At 45.6% G+C, this 24,386-nt stretch overlaps 1 protein-coding gene across 6 annotated transcripts in view; it reads left to right on the top strand.

Annotated features, from left to right (window-relative positions):
* The window catches only part of PHKA2 (phosphorylase kinase regulatory subunit alpha 2), a 70,538-nt gene that overhangs the window by 15,741 nt on the left and 30,411 nt on the right, over positions 1 to 24,386 (top strand). For all 6 annotated transcript variants that reach the window (XM_043570698.1, XM_043570697.1, XM_043570695.1 and 3 more), the window contains 9 exons: positions 6,845 to 7,003; positions 10,039 to 10,086; positions 11,256 to 11,424; positions 13,380 to 13,462; positions 15,735 to 15,815; positions 17,384 to 17,482; positions 19,696 to 19,842; positions 21,716 to 21,769; positions 22,371 to 22,493. In XM_043570698.1, the coding sequence (XP_043426633.1) occupies positions 6,845 to 7,003; positions 10,039 to 10,086; positions 11,256 to 11,424; positions 13,380 to 13,462; positions 15,735 to 15,815; positions 17,384 to 17,482; positions 19,696 to 19,842; positions 21,716 to 21,769; positions 22,371 to 22,493 (963 nt within the window). The remainder of the gene's footprint in view (positions 1 to 6,844; positions 7,004 to 10,038; positions 10,087 to 11,255; positions 11,425 to 13,379; positions 13,463 to 15,734; positions 15,816 to 17,383; positions 17,483 to 19,695; positions 19,843 to 21,715; positions 21,770 to 22,370; positions 22,494 to 24,386) is intronic.

The following is a 24,386-nucleotide window of genomic DNA, read 5'->3' as shown; positions in this document are numbered from 1 at the left end:
TCCTGACAGGTTTAAGGTGATCTCATTATGGTTTTGATTTGCGTTTCCCTGGTGATTACTGGTGTTGAGCATCTTTTCATGTGTCCGTTGGCCATTTGTATGTCTCCTTTGGAAAAAATGTCTATTCAGATCTTCTGCCCATTTTTAAATCAGATTATTTGCTTTTTTGTTGTTGTTATTGAGTTGTATAGGTTCTTGTTATACTTTGGGTATAAACCCTCTATCAGATATATTATTTGCAAATATCTTCTCCCATTCAGTAGGTTGCCTTTTTGTTTTGTTGATGATTTCCTTCACTGTGCAAAAGCTTTTTACTTTGGTGTAGTCCCATTAGCTTATTTTTGCTTTTGTTTCCCTTGCCTGAGGAGACCTATCCATAAATATGTTGCTAAGTCCAGTGTCCATGTAATTACTGCTCATGTTTTCTTTTAGGAGTTTTATCATTTCAGGTCTTAGGTTTAAGTCTTTAACCCATTTCAAGCTAGTTTTTGTGTATGGTCTAAAAAAGGGGCCCATTTCCATTCTTTTGCATATAGCTATCCAGTTTTCCCAGAACCATTTATTGAAGAGACTGTCTTTTCTCCATCATGTAGTCTGACCTCCTTTGTTGTAGGTTAATTGATTATATAATCAGGGGTTTATTTCTGGGCTGGGTGTTTTGTTCTATTGATCTATGTGTCTGTCTTTGTGCCAGTACTATAATGTTTTCATTACCATAGCTTTGTAGTATATGTTGAAAGCTGGGGTTGTGATACCTCCAGCCTTGTTCTTCTTTCTCAAGATTGCTTTGGCTATTTGGGGTCTTTTGTGGTTTTATACAAATTTTAGGATTTTTTTGTTCTAGTTTTGTGAAAAATGCTATTGGTATTTTGATAGGGATTGCATTGAACCTGTAGATTGCTTTGGGTAGAATGGACATTTTAACAATTAATTTAATTAACTTAATTCTTCCATTCCATGAGTATGGTGAGGTTTGTGTGATTGAGTTTTAGAAAGTTGTGTGCTTCTAGGAATGTATTCATTTATTCTGAGTTATCCAATTTGTTGGCACATAATGGTTCATAGTATTCTTTTATTACCCTTTGTATTTCTGTGTTCCAACACCACTTATTAAAATAATAACCGTCCTTTCGGGGTGCCTGGCTGGCTCAGTTGGTAGATCATGAAACTTTTGATCTTAGGGTTGTAAGTTTGAGACACATGTTGGGTGTAGAGATTACTTAAAAATAAAATCTTAAAAAAAAAAAAAGACTGTCTTTTCCCCGTTTGTAGACTTTTGTCAAAAATCAATTTGTCATATTTGTGTGGATCTATTTCTGGACTCTGTACTCTGACCTCTGTGTGTCTATCCCTTTACTTCTTATTAGGTAGAGACAAATTTAGGATTAAGTCTTCATGGTGAACTGACTCTTTCATTTTTATGTAATATTCCTCTGTATCCCTGGTAATATTCTTTGCAGTAAAGTCAGCAAAGACCTTACCTGATATTAATATCTCAATTCCTTTTTCCTCCTACCCCTGTCCTAAAGAGTAGGAATTATCATTTATTTAATACTTTTTTATAAGCCAGTCTTTTTTTTTTAACATTTATTCATTTTTGAAAGACAGAGAGAGACTTTTTTATAAGCCAAAAAACAAAATGCAAATGGCTCGTTACCATGTTAATCTCTGATCGCTACAGATTCACTTATCAGTGGGCTATAAAGGTGGGGGTAACCAACCCACCACAGCTAGCAGGTAAGGTCATCATGACAGCATAATTATTCACAATTCTTTACATAATAGTTGTTTACATAATTGTTCACATAATAGTTCACAATTATTTGCTTCCCATCCTTAGGGGAGGATTTCACATCTCTCCCTTGTTGAACTCAGAAATGGCCATGAGACTTGGTTTCATGGATGAGATAAGAGGGGAGGTAATATGTGTCCATTCTGGCTGGCAGCCTGAAGAGGCAGCTCAAGGTTCGCTGTCTTTCTTCTCCCCTGCCATGGGATGGGCAGTGTTGTGGGTATAGGCTGCTCCAGTAGCCTGGTTCCTAGAAGAAAGACAAGACCGAGCAGAACCACGGTCGACCAGCGATGGACATGAGGCATGGAAGAGAAATGAATGTTTGGTGTTATAAGACGCCAAGCTCTGGGCCCAATTCATTCTAGGCCTTTCTCTCACAAATAGGCGCCAAGAAGGGCACTTTCTCTAATTTAGAAATGCAGAAGTGGTGGAAGAGGTAAGAGGGGCCATCAGATGACTGAAACTGAAGGACAAGATGCCCAACTGTCGGCCCCTTGTGCTCAATGAAACACAATTTATTTTGGGCTCATTGTCTCAGCCTCTTCTCCTCGAGTTGAAGGGTATCATTGTCAGTTCCCTCACAGCAGGGGTGCTGAGTCTCCTGGCTCAGGCCTGTGCCTTCTCCACATTGGGACACTACCCTTGACTCTTCATGGCTGTCCTCATAGCCCCATTGTCTGCAGTCCGCCCCATCTTCTTCCTTCATGGCCCCACACCTGTCACCTCAGGAAACGGTTGTCGAGCGGTCATGGTGCTTATTACACAATTTGTCACTAATGTTAATTTACTGTTACAGGTAAAGTACACAGAGAGTTTAGTAAAACAGGGAAGATTGATTTGAGTGAGCAAAATTCAGGGCTAAAGCAGGGGAAAGGCAAAGACCTGGGGGTGGAGAGGGTGGAGAGTTGCCAGGGTTTTTTTCTCAAACATATCAATGGGATAAATGTATCCACTAGCCATATTTACTGTAAAAATAAAAGAAGGCACCAGGCTTTTTTTTTCCTAATAAAAATAATGATGGTTACGCTAAGCAGACTTGTAGATTGTTCCCCTAACCACTATCCCCATCTTCCCCATCGGATTTCCTGAAATAATTCTATGAAAAAGAAGTAATGTGAATGAAATCTGTTCAGATAGGTTGATAATATAGTTAGCAGTTATTGAGCACTGATTTATGGTAGATACAGTCCAAAATGCTTGATTTGGATTACTTATTTAATTGTCAACAACAACACTCTCCTTTTGAGAGAGAGAGCGCGCGCACGAGCGCAAGTGGGGGAGAGGGGCAGAGGGAGAGACAGAGTGAGAGAGAGTATCTTAAGCAGGCTCCATGCTCAGTGCAGAGCCCCACACGGGGCTCGATCCCATGGCTGTGGGATCATGACCTGAGCCGAAATTAAGAGTCAGATGCTTAACCGATTGAGCCACCCAGGTGCCTCCCAGCACCTCTGCTCTTAAACATAATACGCTGAAGGCTATGTGTGGGTATAGATACAATGATATTTTTAAAAGATTGGAAAGCAGCATATGGTTAAAATGATCATATCTGAAGCCATTGGCTTAGCCTGAAAAGCTCTGCCCACTTTCCTCTTGTTGTCTGCAGTTTGGCTGTTTGTGTTTGGCTTGTAAAATTGCAGCAGATATGAAGGCCCCTTCTGTTTAGATAGCTCATGCAAGTAGAAGACCCCAGAGAGAGCTCTGAAGGGATGGACCTGTTGGGTGGTTCACAGAAACCAGTGAGTGAGAATGCAGGGGTGCAGCATAAGCCACCTTTAAGGAGGGGAGTAAGTAGCACAAAGGCAAAGCCACCGGCTCGGTTAGAAGAAGGGACAGCAGACTGGGCATCGCACGGTATCTCCCGATCTGTGGTCGTTTCAGTTTTTATGAATTACATCAAAATGGAACCTCCCACGTCTTCCAACACAGCACATTATTTTTTATAAACTTAGAGAAAGAAGCCAGTCTTAGCTGGGGCTGCCGTAACAAAATACCACAGACAGGCGAGCTGAAACAACAGAAATTTATTTCTCACAGTTCTGGAGGCTGGGAAGTCCAAGACGAGGGTGCCAGCATGGTCAGGTTCTGGTGACGGCCCTCTTCCAGGTTGCAGACAGCCGGCTTCTTGTCGCAACCTCACGTGGCAGAGAGAGCAAGCTGGCATTCTGGCCTCTTCTGTAAGGGCACTAGGTGCCATTCGTGAGGGCTCTACCCTCACTAATCGCCTCCCAAAGGCCCCACCTCCGAATAGCATCACGTTGGGAATTAGATTTCAGCATCTGAACAGACACGAATGTTCAGTTCATAATAGTAAATTCAAGGGGCCGCTGGGCGGCTCAGTCCGTTAGGTGTCCATGTTCGGCTCGGGTCACGATCTCACGGTTCACGGGTTCGAGCCCCTCATCGGACCCGGAGCCTGGAGCCCGCTTTGGATTCTGTGTCTCCCTCTCTCTCTGCCCCTCCCCCGTTCATGCTCTGTCACTGTCTCAAAAATTAAAAAAACATTAAAAAAAATTTTTTAAATACTAAATTCATAACTTACTGTTCATAACTCCTTTCACTGAGTGCAGTAGCACCGCAGTTTAACATGGTTTGAGTAGGTAGTCTTGAATGCGGGGATCTCAACACCCAGACTGCACCCCTGTAGTGAAACGAGGGGTTCAGACGTAATAGCTCTGGGTGGAGATAAACTAATCCAGTTCACCAGGTAAGCCCAAACTAAAGAATCAAAGAAGTAACTTCCAGCTAACAGGACAGTGACATCTCATAATCCAAACCACACTTGGCACTATGTGTCGGCGGTCACTGCTGTGTCATCGGAAGGCTGTCTGTCTCCGTGGACTCTGAGTTGACAGATATTCGAGGAAGGGGCTGATTTCTTTCTCTGGATCTCCTGATGATTCCCGTCCTGGGATTAGCCAACTGGCCTCAGAACAGTTAAAGTTGTTTATGTTATACATTGTTGGATTTTTTTTTAAAAACCCCAGTTGTCCGATGTTGGACTAAGACTCACACCTTCACTCAGCCATTTCTAGACTTCAGTTCTTTAAAATGATTGATGTACAATTGTTGGCCATGGAGCTGTGTCAAAAGACAAAACTCTGTTGCCCCTGTGGGCGGTTTCAGTTGAGTTTTAGATGCTTTTGAAGAGGGCATAGATTAGTTAAAGGAGAAAGTCCACTATTTAATTCCTCATGTGGGACCATTTGGAACTATGCCAGTGTTTTCTTTTATCTAATAACCGTGGCACTATCACTTTGAAAGTACTCAACAGTTTTTTCATGAGCCTCCTTGTAAATAATTTAGTACTCTTTTGAATATTTTTTTTTTTAACGTTTATTTTTTATTTTTGGGACAGAGAGAGACAGAGCATGAACGGGGGAGGGGCAGAGAGAGAGGGAGACACAGAAACGGAAACAGGCTCCAGGCTCTGAGCCATCAGCCCAGAGCCTGACGCGGGGCTTGAACTCACGGACCGCGAGATCGTGACCTGAGCCGAAGTCGGACGCTCAACCGACTGCGCCACCCAGGCGCCCCTGAGTAATTTTTTTTAAGCTGGCAAGGCTCTGTATTTTATTGGACGTATTTTTTCAGATACATATTTCTTTACATATTTTCAGGACAGGTCAACAAGGCTTGATCTTTATGTCACTCTTTTTCTATCTTATCCATTTTATTTCTAGGCACAGAGTTTATCAGCACTGGCTTTTAAAAAAATAACAGCTTTATTGGGATATAATTTACTTACCGTACACTTTATCTGTTTAAAGTAAACAGTGTAATGGTTTTCAGTATATTTACAGAGTCATGCATCATCACCGTGATCAATTTTGGAACAATTTGATCAGCTCCAGAAAGTGACCTGTTAACAGTCACTCACACCCCATTTCCTTCTACCCGCCCCCCACCCCCACCCTAAACAACCATTAATCTTTCTATCTCTACAGGTTAACCTATTCTGGACGTTTCATATAAATGGAATGAGAGAATATGTGGTCCTTTGTGACCAGCTTTTTTTTACTTAGCATTATGTTTGCCAGGTTCACCCATGCTGTAGCATAGATGAATGCTTCTTCATTCCTTTTTATTGCTGAATGATATTTCATTGTATAGACTACATTTTGTTCATTCATCAGTTGACGGGCATCTGGGTTGTCTCCACTTTTGAGTTATTATGACTAATGCTGTCAAGAATATTGTGTGTACTTTTTTGTGTGTGAAGATCTGGCTTTTTAGTGACTCGGCTGCCCTTTTAAATATCATAGCTAGGGGCGCCTGGGTGGCTCAGTCGGTTAAGTGTCCGACTTTGGCTCAGGTCACGTTCTCACGGTGCGTGGGTTCGAGCCCCGCGTCGGGCTCTGTGCTCATGGCTCGGAGCCCAGAGCCAGCTTCGGATTCTGGGTCTCCCTCCCTCTCTGCCCCACCCCCGCTCGCGCTCTGTCCCTCTCAAAAATAAATAAACATTAAAAACAAATTTTAAATATCATAGCTAAATAGGACCTCCGATGTCCTGTTGCCTAGCGTGTCCTTTTTGGGCACATGAAATGTCTGGATTACAGACAAGGCCTTGGAGGCCCGGATAGGGTAGGCGGCTTCCCCTGGCACACAGAGCTGGACTGGTGGAGTGGGGCCCCGCATCTGGGTCTCTCGCTCCAGGTTCAATGTCTCCCCAGCTGATGTGGAAGCATACAGGCAGGAAAAGACCTGAAGCCTGTGGTGCACAGATTTGTTAAGACTCGTGGGCTTTTTCTATTGGTCGGTCGTTTTGTCTGTCACAACGGTATGATCTGGTTTGAAAGCACAAGAACTTCAGCGTTAGAAGGTTCCCTGGAGACTTTCTAGGCTAGTATTTCTATTATATAGATGAGAGAACCACAGAGGAGTGACGTCACTTCTCACGCAAGACCATGCTGTTGGTGGCAGAGCAAGGAAGGACCAGAACTCCGATTTCTACTCCTCATCCCGGCCCTCGGCGTGCCCCCTCAGGGCAGGCATCCGTTTGCCAGGAGTTGGGTGAAGGTGGCGCTGAGTCATTTTGTTTCTCTTCTCTAACAGAATCCGGTCACAGGGCTGCTGTCAGCCAGTCACGAACAGAAGGACGCCTGGGTGCGGGATAACATCTACAGCATTCTGGCCGTGTGGGGCCTGGGCATGGCCTACCGCAAGAATGCCGACCGCGACGAGGACAAGGCCAAAGCCTACGAGCTGGAGCAGGTAATGCCGAGTGGCAGCCACGTTGGCTGCTCAGCCCCTTTCCCCTGAACTGAAAAGCCTCCAAGGAGGTAGCTGTTTGTGTAGAACAGTTCGGTGTATGCGCCCCGTCCATTCCTGCTATAGAATATTTTAGGGGGGCACTTAGGTAGCCTCCACCTCTCATTGGTCTTTCTCTTTGGGATTTTTTGTCTTCCTTAAAAACAATAAAAATCATACTATTCTGAACAGGAAAAGAAAGCGTCCACATTTCTAACTAGCTACATGTCTCTCTCACATGCTCTGTCCATTTTACATATACTTACATACACAGTGCCATTATACAATCATATAATGACTGTTTCCAAAGAACACACCAGAAATATACGTTCCGGAGTGTATGCTCTGTAGTAGTCATGTTGAAAGGGTATTTCGCCAAACGGTATTGCTACTGCTTGAAACATTTTCGGAATTTCCCTTAGAAATTCCTTTCTAGTTTGAGCCCTTCCAAAGCGGTCTTATTAATTTATAGTTACCTTTTAATTTTGAGTCACATTGGTGTTGTCCAATATTCATGCCTATGTTACCATCACAGCACTATGAAATCCTCTTACTGATTTCTCAGATCAGAAACTGACGTACCCGCCGAAGCAAAGGTTTGCCATCCTTGAGTACGTAAGAAAATATTCTGCCCTTGAGCACGGGAGGTATTTTCAGAGTATTTGGAGTGACGGTGTTGAAGCAGAAAGCATTGACATATAAAATTATAGCTCTCTTAGCAGGAGAACCTTTTGGATTTATCTTTGATTCGTACGTTCCTCCTTGGCCCTCCCAGCCAGCCGATTGTCAGACCCAGGGAGAGTTCTTACAGCCCGATCAGTGCTTGTGATAGCAACCAAAGTGGGCAGGAGTTGTGGGCAGCCTTGACGACAGTAGGGAAACTTAAGAGAGGAAACCTGTCTGTGGGAGCAAGGGAAGGATGGTTTGGATTTGACTGGACGTTGCTGAGCGTAAGGCGATACAATCACCGAGCCTTGGAGGTAGAGCAAGAGGTAGTTTTAAAAAATGTTTATAGCAAGCACTGGGTGCTCCCCCAAGAAGTTGGATAGCTAGCACATAAGTGAGCCGTTCTTAGCGGCGTAATAATTTAATGTGGATGTTCATCAAACTTCCCATCCTCCCTTGAGACGAAGTCAAAGTAAAGCCTGCCTGTCTACACACACGTGTGCACGCATGCACACACACCGTGTACCTCTCCTCTATAAGCTTTTCTTTTCGTCTTAATTTTTTTTTAATGTGTATTCATTTTTGCGAGACAGGGTGTGAGCAGGGGAGGGGCAAAGAGAGAGGGAGACAGAGGATCCGAAGCGGGCTCCGAGCTGTCAGCGCAGAGCCCGACGCGGGGCTCGGACTCATGAAAGGCGAGATCGTGACCCAGGCCAAAGTCGGACGCCTAACCGACTGAGCCACCCAGGCGCCCCTTCTGTAAGCATTTTCTGACGCAGGCTAGAGTTGACTGGATTTGCTGCTCTGTGATGGACGATAGCGAGGCACGAATAGGGCATGTTGTTTTGATGAGTGTGGTTGACAACTAAAGAGAGACATTTCCCTTGATTATGGAAGATAACATGGGATCTTCCAGTGATCTGAAGCAGGGATGCTATTGCGCTTGGAGCTTGGGAAGCACAGTCGTTCATTGTGTGAGACTAGCCCATGCATGGCAGGACTGTTAGGCTCCCTTGGTCCCTACGCCCTAAATGCCGGTAGTCCCCATCTTTATCTTGGTGATGGTAAAAATGCTCCTGGCCCCACATTTCCAGATGTTCCCTCACCCCTGGAGGATGGGAATGGCCACCCAGTTGGGAACCACTGTGCCTCTTCATAATGGAAAATAAGTTTTCTTTACTTGAGGGGAAGTCAGTTGACAAATGGTCACGCTGTACACAGTAGGAAATGTTAATTATAGCAATGTTAGTTATAACCTTATCGTGAGGTAACATTTTCTGCCTCAAAAGAGTTTATGACCTAAAGTGAAATCGTATTCTAGAATTCTAGGATTTTAGAGGCAGAAGGATCTGAAGGATAATTCACTCCAGAGTTTTCTCTGGTAATTAACTTCCATGGCCTTTACTACATTCCTCCTCGGCAAACCACGTACGTTCTGCAAGACAGGAGATGCTCGTGGTCCTGGGTGGGAGCTTCTTCCAGCCAGTCTACTTCGACCTACAAACTGTCCCATTCTGTAGCCACTTGTGAATTCATTTTATGGTGTTTCTCATAGGACATATTAAGAGCAGTCTTTTGATGGGCCTGAATTGTGAAGGAAGTGGGAGGCAACATAATGTATTGACTAAGAGCTCAAACGCCTGCCAGCTGCGTGACTTGAGCAATGTTGCCTCATCTTTCTCAGCCTCAGGTTCCTCATCTATAAAGCGGGGTAATAATGACACTCACCTCGTAAATTTGTTTGCGAGAATTACACAGAACCCAGGCAAAGTGTTTTATACAGTTCCTGGGCAGAATGTCTGATTATCATCGTACTATTGTTATTATTTATAATAATAATTACAATAGTTGGTTGTGATACGTATTATTGAGTAACCTTGGCGGCTACTTGCATTTTGTAAGAACTTTACTCAATAGTCCAGTGATGGTGTCACAAATGGCTCTTTTGGCAAAGTGTCATTACTTTGGGGCAGGATGGTGGACTTAATTCATCTTTAGCATGACAAAAATGAATTACTAAGAATTGTGACATCAGAATTAAACATCAGGGTACTAGGCTTATACAAATTGTCTCGCTAGAATACCAGTGGATTCCAGAACTGGAGGTGCCATGTGGTCCCACCCCTTTATTTGAGATAAGTCGCTGCATCCAGATTTTCTTTGTTTGTGATGGACTGGAGGTAATCGAAACAATCGGAAGACGTGTATATGCTCAGGATGTGCCTTCTCAGGGAGGTCTCCAGGCAGCCCTGGTTACCGACCACGTGGTAAGGAGGTGGTTTTCATGGAGCAGGGAAGCTGGCCTCGTCACTCATCCCGCTTTATTTCCGCAGAACGTGGTGAAACTGATGCGGGGTCTTCTCCAGTGCATGATGAGACAGGTAGGCAGAAAATGGCAAATGTGTTTTCAGGTCATCTCAGTGGGTATTTATCATTTACATGGTGACAGCTAACATCCCTAAAGCGTCTTGAGCTTTTCTTCTCAAATGGAAGAGAAATAGGAAATATTTTACATTCTTTGTCCTTTTAAATTATCTTCAATAAGGACCCAGAATCAAAGGACCCCGTTACTCAGAATCTCTTTTGAAGAGTTACTTGTGTAAAAGGAGAACATACCCTTTTTTAAAATGGGGCAGAGACCATTGTTATTTATTTACTTTCAATGTTGACTTATTTATTTTGAGAGAGAGAGAGAGAGAGAGAGAGCGCGAGCGAGCACGGGCAGGGAAGGGGCAGAGAGAGAGAGAGAGGGAGAGAGAGAATCCTAAGCAGGTTCTGCGCTGTCAGTGCAGAGCTCACATGGGGCTCGATCCCGTGAACCATGAGATCATGACCTGAGCCAGAATCAAGAGTCGGACACTTAACCGACTGAGCCGCTCAGGCGCCCCAGATATCATTGTTTCTTAAAGCCACTCCCAGACAGCCACGTAGCACTGTTTATTGTGTTGAGTTTATAAAAGGGTTTCCTTTCATTTGAGTTGAAATGCTTGAGTTTTTAAAACTTGACGTTACTGTTTACTGGTATTTTCAGCGAGGAGTAAATAAAACAATTCACTGAGCTTGTACTGTGTGCAGAACATCCTGCTGGGATCTGCACACATTCCGAGGTGAATGATACTGTCCCCGCCCTTCATCAGCATATGCCCGGTTAGTCTTCGAAGACCTAGTTGCCCTTTCCTTTGGACATAAGGAAACAAGAAGTTGAAGTTTAAACGGGGCCTCTTTGTTCCCTCTCTCTCTTACTGAGTGCCTCCCGTGTGTCACAGCTCATGCTGGGCATATGCAGACAAAGAAACCCTTTGGCTTGACCCGTCGCCCTGCAGAGCTTGTTAAAATCCCACTGGGCCGGGCCCCTTCTGGTGCGGACGGGAAGAATCCCCCACACAGCCCCTCTGTGTGGTGCTCACTAGGGATCATGTGCTGCCTTCCATCCCTCTGGCTCCCAGAGGTAGCTGCTAAGAGGTCTAGAACTAAGAGATGGACTTTGGGTATGGCCTCCGCCCGCCGTCAGCCCCTTTACTGTGTGGAGCCGGCTTGCTTCCTCCCTCAGGTACATAAAGTGGAGAAGTTCAAGCACACTCAGAGTACCAAGGACAGCCTGCACGCCAAGTACAACACCGCCACCTGCGGCACCGTGGTGGGTGACGACCAGTGGGGCCACCTCCAGGTGGATGCCACCTCCCTCTTCCTCCTGTTCCTGGCCCAGATGACGGCCTCCGGTGAGCCAGGGTCGTTCGAGCCCATTGTACAGGGAGTGACATTGTACAGGGAGAAGGGGGTGGGGAGGGACAGGCATTGATTAGAATTCAAAATAAGTTATTTCTGTAAAGAAAAAGCATGCTCTTGATAACGTTACATGCATTGACTCTGTGACATGCTCATAGCCAACCTTCTGAGGACTGGTAGGACAAAGGGCTGTTGATCCCAAAGCTTCCTTGCTGCCACTGTTTACTGGAGCAGCCGAGACCAGATCTACTTCTGACAGTCTGAATATCTGCAGACAGCGTCAAACCCCCTCTTAGGATTTTCTTCTCTAGTATTAACAGGCCTGGCCCCTTCACCTTTTCCTCTCACTGCCCGGCTCACCCCCTTCTAGACACACCCTCATCTACCTGAATTATACCCAAACAGTGTCATTTCTAGAGTTTGGCTATGTGCCCGGAGTGGTCGGTCAGTCCATAGTACCCATGCTGGGAGTGGGCCCGAAGTCCCCGACCGTGAGCATTGCCCCTCAGCCCCCCCCCCCGCCCCCGCTGTGGCCCCTGGGGCTTAGGTCAGTCAGCTGCTGTGTCGCCAAGTTCTCGTCACCAGCGGTAAACTGACCTTTGGAGTTAGAGGCTTCCCGTGTAGTTCGGACTACAGGTGTGAAACTCAAAGTTAGCAGAAATCCACAAATGATATTGTTACAGCTTTGTGAATACACCGGGAATTTATAAAAAATACTTCTTGGTTGTGAAAATTAATATGAACCTGTAAATAGTTTGGAAAATTTAACAAAATACAAAGAAAAAATTCCCCTGTCCATTTTCATTTGAATGTGTGTCCTCCAAGTTTTTTTTTTCTATTTAAGGTCTTATCGTTTGCATGGCTAATAATCTTTATTATATAGCATTGTAACTTGAGCATTTTCCCCATGATCTTACAAGCTCTCGATAAACATAATTTTAGTGACTTTGTCAGTGGATGTGTTATAATCAAACCATTCCTTTATTCTTTTCCCCCTATTATAACTAATGTTGCAATACCAACTTTGACCCCTTCTCCGTTTGCTTCCTTCTGTTGGGTGTCATTCAGAGGCTACTTACATATACTACCAAGTTGTTTTCAGAACAGTTTACTAGTCAAACTCCCCCCATTGATGCAAGAGTTCATATCTCACCATACCTCTACCAGCTTCAAGAATTCATACTTTAAAAGTATGTGTATTTGCCATGATCAACTAAACATTAAAGGACCCAAGCAAAAATCCAGCCCTGTTGGTCACTGCCTGCTTCAGTGCAGCCCCCTAGGGAGGTCCGGGGAGCTCGCCTTTCCGCGAGGTTAAGGGTTGTCTCCTGACGCTGGGGGCTCTACGCTCTCGTCTGCCACTGGGGAAATGTACCCACCCTTTGGCTCACTCAAGGGTAAGAATGGTGTCTGGTTGCTCCGGGCTAAAATTCATGGTTTGTTGGAAACTTCTTTGCACAAATCCAGCACTACCAGAAGGCCCCACACCTTCTCTTCCCATTTTTACTACCTGTAGGCACACACTCCTCCCTTCCTTTCTCTTTCAGAGATTAGGCATTAACCGTTCCAATTTACTTCAGACTGAATTAAAAAAAATTTTTTTTAATGTTTTATTTATTTTTTGAGAGCGAGCATGAGTGGGAGAGGGACAGAGAGAGAGGAGGACGGAGGGTCTGAAGCAGGCTCCATGCTGACAGGGTGACGGCAGCAGGCCCAGCGTGGGGCTCAAACTCATCAACTGTTAGATTATGACCTGAGCCGAAGTCACATGTTCAACTGACTGAGCTCCTCAGGCGCCCCATGCTTCAGACTTAATTTTTGATGCGCTCGTAAGAAAACTGAAAATGGGGGTACATGGATTTCTTTCCTAGTGTGGTATTTGTAGTTGGTAATTGGCAGCTCTCTCTTCACAACGTAAGTCCGTAACTTTATTGTTTTTCTTTACTAGGTTTACGTATTATTTTCACCCTTGACGAGGTGGCCTTCGTACAGAATCTTGTTTTTTACATAGAAGCTGCATATAAAGTCGCTGTAAGTATCAACCCCAGTAATGTTTTCAGGTATCCAGTTAAGAAGAATAAAACTCCTACCATTCTCGGAGGGCCAGACTGTTTGGGGCTGATCAGAAGGTTAGCGAGGTTAGAGCTCTGTGACTGTCACCTCTGCGCACAGAGTGCACATTTTCGCCCTGGAACGCAGCTGGGGAGTTGATGTTTTTGGAATGCACCATGTGCTCTGCTCGAACCCATTGTTCTGATCTGAAATAGGACCAAAAGGTGTCCTGTGGCCTGTACCGGGCCGGCCTGACCCAGGGTGAAGGGCGGCCGCGTCGGTGTGTGGGTAGGAACTGCTGTGTGTGGGGATCCCCCCACGCAGCCGACAGGCGGAGGGCCCAGAGCCAGATGTGGGCCTGGCCGGTGCCGGTGGGTGTAAACTGTATAAACCCCACCCAGTTCCTCCAGGCTTCTGTCTGATACGGAAGGCGGCGCCTTGCGCACTTCTTAGAAAACAAGGAACCTTTGCAAAGCTGAGTGTAAGGGAAGTAAAGAAAGGGTAGCGTTTGTTTTCAGGAAAAAAAAAAAAAAAAAAAAAACCCAAAAACGCCACTATGGTCTAGAGCAAGGGTCGGCAAACATTTTTTGTAAAGGGCCAGACAGTAAAGATTTTCAACTTTTCAGCCCCTACGGTCCCTGTTGCTTCTACTCAGGTGTGCCATTGTCGTAGGAAGGCAGCCCTAGACAACACGTGAGCACGTGAGCATGGCTGTGTCCCAGACAGACCTTGTTTACAAAAATACATGGCAAACTAGGCTTGGTCCAAGGGCTACCCCGGGTCTAAAGAGGCGATTCTCAACGAGGGGCAATCTTCCCCTCCCGGGGGACATTGGACAACATCTGGTAACAGTTTTATGCTTGTCACACGGTGGAGGGAGCTACTGGCCCCTAGTGAGTGGAGGCGAGGGATTCTGCTGAACATCCCACCTTGCACGGGCAGCGCCCAAACACGGCAGGATCCGGCTCCAAATGGCGGCAGTGCCCAGGTCTAAAGAAACCAGAGAAGTCCTTGTGGGAAGGGTGGGACTTGAGGTAGACCTTGGAGGGTGAGTAGGGTTTAGGTGAGCAGAACGGTGCGGGAGGAGCATGTGCAGTCATGGGCGGGAATGAGCTCCGAATGTGGGAGCGGTCCTTGGGGAGAGGGGGCTCCGGGGGAAGGAGGAGACAGCCTGAAAGCAGAGTATTGGAGACAAGCGGAAAACAGAGTCTGCTTGTGGGCGTGCAAGGGGCGGGGGGCAGATAACAGAGGTGTGTGGCCAGCCGGAGAGAGACAGTTGACCGGGAGCCCCTGGGGAATAAATGGTTTGTCATTTTAGAGTCCTGCACAGGGGGGTGAGCTGATCAAAGCAGTTGCTGAGGATGAGTCACTTGGCTCTGGGGTTGGAGTGAGAATGGCATGGAATGCGCAAAGGCCCAGATAGGAGGACTACGGAGGAAGGAGTCCTGGGGCTGAGCTACAAGGTGTGCCAGCAGGACAGAGGCGAAAGCCGCTCTGGTGTGCACGTTTTGGAAATGGTCGTCTTTGCAGATCAAACAATAAACGCTACAATTCTGGCACTGGTCCTGTTCTTGTTGGGTTGTCATTTTTCAGTAGCGCGTGTAGCGTTATTTCAGAACCGTATCCAGCGCTTGCCTCACCTAAGTGAAAATACGAATTATAAAAGGTATGCATGGATCACAGCCTCTGTGTGGATGGCATGTTCTGACCCAGTTCTTATTAATCTGGTTTAAAAGATAGGGCAAGTTCAGTATTCTGTGCCTCACTCGATTTTGGCTTTTGTTCCTTGCTTAGCACTTTTTCCCAAGAGGTAATGCTAGAAATTGGTATTAAATTATTTTAAGTGGTTTGGTTGGCTTCAACTAGCTATAATGCATCTGTTAAAGTTTCTTTATTCTATCTTACAACTTAAGTTCAAAGGGATTAGCTAAATAGAGGGGCAGCATTTCATTTGGAGAGAAATAAAACATGTTGTTCTCTACAAATCAGGAATTTCTTACAAATTGATAACTTTTAGGAATAAGAGAATTGAGAGTGTTTTTGCATGCATTTTTGTTCCACTTGAGTGAAATTCTACACAGAGGTCAAATGAAGTGAAATTAAGGACAAGCACAGCCATGAATCCTGTAACCTTTGAGAATGGATGTTCGTGTGCCATTGTGCCTGTGGGTAACATAAAGGAATTATGTTTCCCTAGCACTTCTCATATACCTCTTTTTCCTGCTCTGATGACTACCTTTCTCTTCCTCAGGATTATGGAATGTGGGAGCGTGGAGATAAGACTAATCAGGGCATTCCGGAATTGAACGCAAGCTCTGTAGGAATGGCCAAGGTGATGGTCTTGACCTGTTTGTTCTTCCTCCTGTGCATTTTAACTGCTTTGATTTGGTTCTCATCTTTAGGGGGATGGATTTAATCTAATGAGCATATTTTTCAAGTCAGCCACAAGTATGAAATTCAAGTGGCACAGGTACCCCAGACAACTGAGATTATAGGTAAAGAATGTAGGATTCCTACACTGAAGTGTGCCTGTGCCCGAAAATAAGTGTCCTGCTTCCTCATTATCACCCACAGGCCTAAGCTCTTGCTATTGTCCAGGCATCTGGATGTATGATGTCCAGTCTCCTTTTCTGGGTCATAAAGAGAGCTGAAGAATATGACTGCTTTGTAGGGCAGGGCTCAAAAGTTCCAAAGCCTGTGGGCTCAGGTCTGGCAAGTAACATAAACAAATGAAGCTGGCCAGATAGAAAAGTATTGAGGGGTATTGGAGGCACTGGAGACTTTCTCTAAAAGTATTCCAGTTCAAAATCATTTTTATTTTTTTTAATGTTTTTTAAATGTCTTTATTTATTTTTGAGACAGAGACAGAGCATGAGCAGGGGAGGGGCAGAGAGAAGGGGAGACACAGAATCTGAAGCAGGTTCCAGGCACTGAGCCGTCGGCCCAGAGCCCGACACGGGGCTCGAACTCATGGAGTGTGAGATCATGACCTGAGCCGAAGTCGGACACTTAACCGACCGAGCTTCCCAGGCGCCCCTCAAAATCATTTTTAAAACTACTTCAGGCCTTGGGGTGCCTGGGCGGCTCGGTCGGTTGGGTGTCCGACTTCGGCTCAGGTCATGATCTCACTGCTCATGAGTTCGAGCCCCGCGTCGGGCTCTGTGCTGACAGATCAGAGCCTGGAGCCTGCTTCAGATTCTGTCTCCCTCTCTCTCTGCCCCTCCACAGTTCACACTCTGTTTCTTTCTCTCCTCAAAAATAAATAAAACATTAAGAAATAATAAAATGAAACTTCATCAGGCCAAACAGAACACACCTGTGGGGCAGATTCAGTCTGCCAGTCACCGGTTTATATCTCTTGCCCTAGACATTTAATGTGCCTCCCTCTTGCTCAAGACTGAAGTATATTTTTGGATAGAATAAAGACTCCAGAGCTAGAATTTTCAAAACAACAATAAATATGTTCTGTTACAGTCAACTGACAGAAAGCTTAATACTAAAAGAATTAACTTCCTTAAGTGGTAGATTGCTAATGTTAAAATTAACACTAATAGGTGCAAGAAAAGCTGTCTGAATTTAGTGCCCCCCCCCTCCCCGCCACACAATGTTATAAACTCATTGATATCTCACGCTTTGGGAGAAATACTAACTTCATTTGGGGGAACGTTAGTCTGCTTTTTCTTTCTTGTTTCTACAAAGAGTGGCAACATCCAGGAAAGTTGTGATTTCACTGAAAATAAGGACAGGACCTGTCTCCAGGACACTTTAGCTGAATTTTACTGATATGCTTCCTCACCTTGGGGAAGGCATTTATGCTAGATTGCTTAATGGTAAAGGAGTAGTGGCTGTGAAAGTGTCCGTTTACTAGAAAGAAAATCTGATTCACACCTGTGCTTGTAGGCAGCCCTTGAGGCAATTGACGAACTGGACCTCTTTGGAGCCCATGGAGGACGCAAGTCAGTGATCCACGTGCTGCCTGATGATGTCGAACACTGCCAGGTAACAGCTCCAAGCCTCTCACAGTCCAGACAGGAGGGAAGGAGGCTGATGGAATGGAAGACTGGGCTCCACGTCACATTCCTCACCTTTCTTTCTTTCTCGCTTTTGTTTTGTTTTTTGAAGATTTTAAGTAATCTGCTTTCAACATGGGGCTCGAACGTAGTAGTCCCAAGATCAAGAGTCGTATGCTCTACCGACTGAGCCAGCCGGGCGGCCCACATTCCTCACATTTCTCGCTTGGTGGTACTTGGCTTCCTTGAGCTTCAGTCCCCTCATCCATAAAACGGGCGTGCTGGCACCTTCCTCTCCCGTCACACAAGGCGGTTGTAAGGATCAGAGTAAATGAACTTAGTTTGTCAGAGCACTCGATGAGCTAAAAAGTACTGGGTAAACACAAGACACGATGATCACGAGGTGTATCTGCGGAGTCAGCAATCACAGCAACCTTCTTTTGCTGGAGGCAACATCTTTTTCGGTTTTTGAGCATACAGGTGGTTTTCTCTCAAGTTTATTTCGTGGTGCCACCAAAATGGACGACTAGCAAGCATTAGTTCACTTGGGGAGGGCTGGGGAGGGGCGGGACGGATAGTGGAGGAGAGGTGAGATGGGAGAAATGGCAAAATTAGTAGAAACTGCATAAAATACAGGTCAGAGAAAGGAGTGATTCGTTGCAGATTAGGGGACTCCATCGAGCAGGCAGTAAGTCACCGATTGCTGGTCAGTCCACAAACTCTTTCTTAGTGAGGGCCCCCCCTGGGCCAGGTACCGCGCCAGGGTCATGGAAGTATCAGCTTGTACGCAGAGAGCTTCTGGGGGGAGGGCCGTGTTTGCAGGCAGAGAGCCTAGGAGTGAGCGACTAGTTACTGAACTGGGCTTGGAGGTCAGTTTGCTTTAGAAACTGAAGCTTTATTCTCCTAAGAGACTCTTAAATATGCAGAACAAACAGGGGTCACTGGAGGGGTTGTGGGAGGGGGGATGGGCTAAACGGGTCAGGGGCATTAAGGAATCTACCCCTGAGATCATCGTGGCACTATATGCTAACTAACTTGGATGTAAATTTAAAAAATAAATAAATAAAAACTAAAAACAATAAAAATAAGAAAACGGAGCTTTATTCTGAAGCTGAAGGTTCCGCCGTGTTTACCTACCTTCCGGCTCACTCTGTTTCCCCACATTAAATAGTCCTGAATGGGGAATCTGTTTATTTCTTGAGCTACGGTTTAACAGAACAAGCTGATGATACATCTTAATAATGCATAGTCCCTAGGGGAAACTGTGTGCGCTTTATAGCCAGCTGGGCCTCGGTTAGAATCCTAGTTCTGTCACATGAATCTCTGTGTCTGAGTCTCAGAGCCCTCGTGTGCCCTGGGCACAGTATCCAAATTCCTTCTTTATAAAATAGAAAAAAAAATTTTTTAACGACCAAATGGGATTTATTCCAGGAATGCAAAATTGGTTTAACATTTGAAAATCAGTTAGTGTAGTACACCATGTGTATATGAGAGTTAGTAAGCTTATGTTTGCAGGGAGCTAGCCCCATGTCTGTACATGTTAGATCCCAGTGTTAGCTACCTTCCCTTCGCAAACTTTCCTTATCATTTCACCTTCCTTTCATTTATAGTGCCTAACCCAACCACCTTATAATTGAGGCCATGTTATAGTGCCACTAAGTAACCCTAGTTCTAGGACTAAAGTAATTCTGTTATTTACCATTTTGCCTGAGTGTTTGTGTGGTCTCTCAGATTGGACTCCCTCTTCAAGTGGGTTCTGGATCACCCAGTCCACCCAGTCACATTCCACAGAAGCCGGACATTTCTCTGTGCTAGCCCCATATGTATGTTCTTCTGTGTCTCCATCTTCACAGCCAGCACACCCCGGCCTGCTGACGCATTAGCCCTTAGTTCCTCTCCTGTGTGTCCTAAAGACACAGCACAGTCTACAGAAGGCACCCGAGGGAGGGAGACCAGCAGTTCTCAGCATGCGCTCCAGGCAGTACCGTGCTCTCCCCGAGCCCCTTCTCTCCCGCAAGGAACAGGAGTCGTTGGCTGGGTAGGCGAGGTCCCCCAGCGAGGGCCGTGTTGGTAGGAAAAAGCTCTACTCAGAATTGGCACACTTATTCAGGTGTTCCTTGGGGCTAAGGTCATGGTCTCTAGATATCGTACATAACTATCAGCACCTCCCAGGTTAAAGCCACCTGTTTGTTTCTCATTCAGTCTATTCTGTTCTCCATGCTGCCAAGAGCATCAACGTCTAAGGAGATTGACGCTGGACTTCTTTCCATTATCTCTTTCCCGGCCTTTGCAGTGGAAGATATGAACCTTGTGAATGTGACCAAAAATGAAATTATTTCCAAGCTCCAGGTAAGCGTTGATCAGGCTGGTGCCCCCCTACCCTGTGTTATGTGCCCCTTTCATGTGATCACATGGAGCCGCTCACCCGGGCCTCGGTTCTCCGTGAGGTCAGAGGCTTGGTTTATCTGAGTGGACTCAGAGCATCCAAAGCCGAGTCTACCGGTGAGAAAACAAAGGCTCAGAGCGTTCAAGTGTCTTAGTTCTTTTCCTGATAGCAGAGCTTGAGCTCAAGCACCCAAGCCGGCGCCTTTGAACCCCGATTCGTATCCCTCCTGTACTTCTAAAGCAGAGCTTCTTAACCCGTGAGAGATCACAGACTTCTTTGAGAACGTCTTGAAAGCTATAAAGTCCCTGCCAGAAAAAAACGCACACGTCCCAGTATCCTCCAACTTCATGCACAATTTCTGAGGACTTGGCAATCCCCAAGTTACATTGAGGTTAAAAGAATCCCTGCCTTATCAAAAAGAATGAAATCTTGCCATTTGCAACTACGTGGATGGAACCAGAGGGTATTATGCTAGGCGAAATTAGAGACAAATATCATATGACTCCACTCATATGAGGACTTTAAGAGACAAAACAGATGAATGTAAGGGAAGGGAAGCAAAACTAATATAAAAACAGGGAGGGGGGACAAAACATAAGAGATGTTTCTCCATAAATATGGAGAACAAACGGGGTTACTGGAGGGGGTGTGGGAGGGGGGATGGGCTAAACGGGTAAGGGGCATTAAGGAATCTACCCCTGAAATCATTGTGGCGCTATATGCTAACTAACTTGGATGTAAGTAAAAAAAAATTAAAAAAAAATCCCTGCCTTGAGGTGAAATGCATGAACTATAATACAGTACACCAAACTGAGAATGTTATTAAATAGTCCAGGCAACTGGATTTATCAGTAAAATGATGAAAAATGTAAGTTTCCTTAAAAAAAATTTACATTTCCTAAGCCCAAATCTTCATATTGATGATCCTGCTTAGATTCCATAGAAATGATTTTAGCCCTTGGATTCAAAGGGGTTAAAGGGTCCCCAGTCATACCCCCAAAGAAGCTGTCTCACGGTTTAGTGGAGTAAAAGGAAGCTGTTTGAGCTCATCCAGGTAGGCAGGGAGTTAATGCAGGGAATGAAGCGTTTAAAGGGGAGTGGGTTCTGGGCTGGGCCTCCCCAGGACTCCCAGAACACTGCAAAGCTGGCCACACAGAGCGTGCTTGCCTCCGCAGCCAGCGCTAAAGCAGCCCCAACTGGGAGCGGGCACCCAGCACTGCCATCCAGGGATTAGGGAGGCACGTTAATAGCGCGGTGCCACCTCCCTTCTTTCTTAACACCCAGAAAGCCGACGACGAATAGAATATCGGAGCCTGCAGCAGGAAAACCAGCAGCAACAGCCCTGAGTCCTAGGAAGCCCCACCCACCCCACCCTACCCCTGCCCCCACCTCGCCGCCCTACTTCTTTGCATCCAGAGCCTAACTGTGAGGAGTCTGAAATGTCCTTTCTGCTTTCCAGTCTTTCAAGTAGAAGTAGTCCAGTCCGAGTGTCTCCCTTAGTGGCTTTTGCAAGCACTGAGGGTCCCTTTGCATCTTTGCGTGATACAGCCAATCAGACTGAAAGGCTGGTCACTCTGAACTCTCAGTAATTACTCTCCCAGCCCTGATACTCTGACAGAAAGTTTTGGCATTCCCTCGTTGGCACTGATCAAACCTGAATTTACTTTGCTTATTACTTAAAAATAACTTTTTGTGTTGAGAACAAAAAGCACTTGGTACACATTTCGTTCGTTACTAAAAGACTGATGGGAATGGGGGTGAAGGGCTGACGCGAATCAAAATAAAAAGGCAAAGAAATTCTTCTGTTTCATCGAATGCACTTTTTTTTCTCCTTAGGGGCGTTATGGATGCTGTCGCTTCCTTCGAGACGGTTATAAAACCCCAAGAGAGGTTGTACTTAAATATTGTTTCTTATAGTTCCTTAAGTGCTTCATATTTAAGTCACCACTGTGGTGTTCTCCTTTCCTTGATTATAAAATTACATGTTGGAAAATTGGAAAGGGAAGTCTTAATTTTGGAGACAGCGAGGCTGAAGTTAGGCAATAGAAGAATAAGATCATCAGGAGGACAGCAGGCTGGTGGTTTAAAAGCAGCCTGTAGACAAGGACAAACAGTTCTGTGGCTCACATGATGTTTTAAAGAGCAACTGTGGCCTCCCTCTTGGGTTTTTTTTGCCATCGTGACTGATAGAGTGATTTCAGTAAAACAGTCTGCCAAGCATCGTGATCGGCCAATTGCTATTTATTTGTTAGGGATATAGGAAACTTAATATAAACTACTAAGGAGTCTTGTGTACATTTCTGATTTACTTTTCCGAAATTTTTCCACGGAAAACTGCCAAAAATAGCTTCTCCCCATTAAAGCAGACTCCTAATCGTTATCAGCCGCAAAGCTGGGTTGAATCAGAAAGCGAGGGAAACCCAGTGAGGTACGATGGTGTTATATGTGTGATCTGACATCACCTTTTAGACGGTCTCCTGTTTGATTCCAGGACCCAAACCGATTGCATTATGACCCTGCTGAACTCAAGCTCTTTGAAAACATTGAATGTGAATGGCCTGTGTTCTGGACATATTTCATAATAGATGGGGTCTTCAACGGTGACGCCGTTCAGGTGAGAAAGTGCTCGGTGTTGTGTTGATGATAATCGGCATTTTCATTCCATGGGTGTGCCGATTAGTATTAGAACATAAGGTTATGCAAGAATTGAGGGCACTTTAAGTTATCTGTTGCCGCTTACCGAGCTTTCCCAAAGCATAGCGAATTAAAGCCACAACTGCTTTGTTTATTTGCTCACGATTGCCCCGTTTGGGCAGGGCTTGGCAGGGACGGGTTGTCTCTGCTTCACTTGGCGACAGCTGGTTCGCTGGGACTGGAGGATGGCCTTCCAAGATGGCCTCACTCACCTGGCCTGCAGCTTGATGCTGGCTATTGGCTGGGACCTCGGCTGGGCTTGTGGGCCCAGGCCTTGCTTCTCACAGAAGTGTAGTCTCTGAGCAGTTAGGCTTTTTCCATGGTGGTCCTCTTCCCCCAGAATGCAAGAGCAAAAGCTCCCACGCCTTCTTCAGGCTTAGGCCTGGAACTGGCCGGGTCACTGTTGTTGCATTCTCTTGTTTAAAGGGTCGTGCCACATTCAAGGGGAGAGGACTATACACAGGCACGAGTAACGGGAAGCGGGGTTCATCGGGGACCACCTTGGCCCACACACGTTTAGTTCTGTTGTCTTCTCACCTGCCTAGGCTTCTGCTGCCTTCAGCTCTAGTCCAAGAGTACCCTCAGCTAACATGTAATGTAACAGCTTTCTAACTGGTGGCCCAGCCTCCAGCCTCACTCCCTGCTGGTTCTCTATACCATTGCCAGGGGCATCTTATTAAAAAGCAAATTAGATTGTGTCGCTGCTTTGCTTAAGAGCTTCCAAAGGCTCCGGTTTGCCTTGGTATAAGGTCATCACATGTTTTGTGGGGTCTCATAAGATCTGGCCCTTGTCTTCAACACTTTAACCTGATTTCTTACGGTTTACTTACTTTCTTGAGTTCTGGGATGCCCTGAAACCCTTTCCATCTTTTGGACAGTCCGTGCTGTCTCCCCTCTTCTTAAGTACCCAGGTCCTGCTTTTCTCCCCCAGCTGCCCCTCTCTCCTTCACTTGATTCATTGTAAATGGCTGTTTTTTCGGAAAGCCTTCTCTGATCCTAAAAGTTGGATTAAAAAAAAAAAGCCTTTTATATGTCCCACAGTACTTACCACACTATGGCACCTATAGCTGTATTTAATCTCCCACTTACCTGTCAGAGCACCCTGGTGGAGGCGGTCTTTGACCACTTCACTAATCTATTCCCTGTGCCTCGTGTGTATAGTAAGTGACGAATAAAGATCTGTTAATGCAGCATTCATTGGTTCAAGACAGACTTCTTCAGCATTTGCTGCTGTGCATACTTTGGTACGCATTAGAGCAGACCCATCCTCGTGAACCGTATGTGAATGACTGACAGACAAATGCTTCACCGCTGTCTTAACCTGTTCAGAGCACATGTACTGGCGTGGGATCAGAAATCAAAGATTTATTTTGGTTTTGAAAGCCGCCTCTGCTCAGAAATCCTGAGAGGGGTTTCAGAAGTGGGTATAGGGGCCACGGGCAGGCCACCCCAAGATGGGCCACTTCGGCATGAACATTATTTTGAGTTAAAGGTAATCAAAACCCAGTAGATTCCAGAAAAGCTCTTAATCTCCCCCTCAACTGCCTGCCTATACCAGAAAGAGAGCTTCTGACACGATTCCTCTTTACCTCAGAAACTTAAGTGCAGAGCAGGGCAACCTTTGTTTTCCCAACATCTCCTCTCATCTTCCTGCAAATGGTCTTCCTTCCCTTTGTATCCTCGGACCCCTACCCCTCTCCTGAGCTCAGGATGTCAGATAAACCTCGTGTTGCCTCACTGTCTTCAGAATCTTCTGTGTGGATTCCCCATATGTATGTAACTAAATTTGATTTTCTCCTCTTAATCTGTCTCA

Source organism: Prionailurus bengalensis, chromosome X (assembly GCF_016509475.1).
Source record: "Prionailurus bengalensis isolate Pbe53 chromosome X, Fcat_Pben_1.1_paternal_pri, whole genome shotgun sequence".
Lineage (NCBI taxonomy): Eukaryota > Metazoa > Chordata > Mammalia > Carnivora > Felidae > Prionailurus > Prionailurus bengalensis.
Note: the sequence above shows the minus strand (reverse complement) of the source record. Positions and strands in the feature narration are given on the sequence as shown.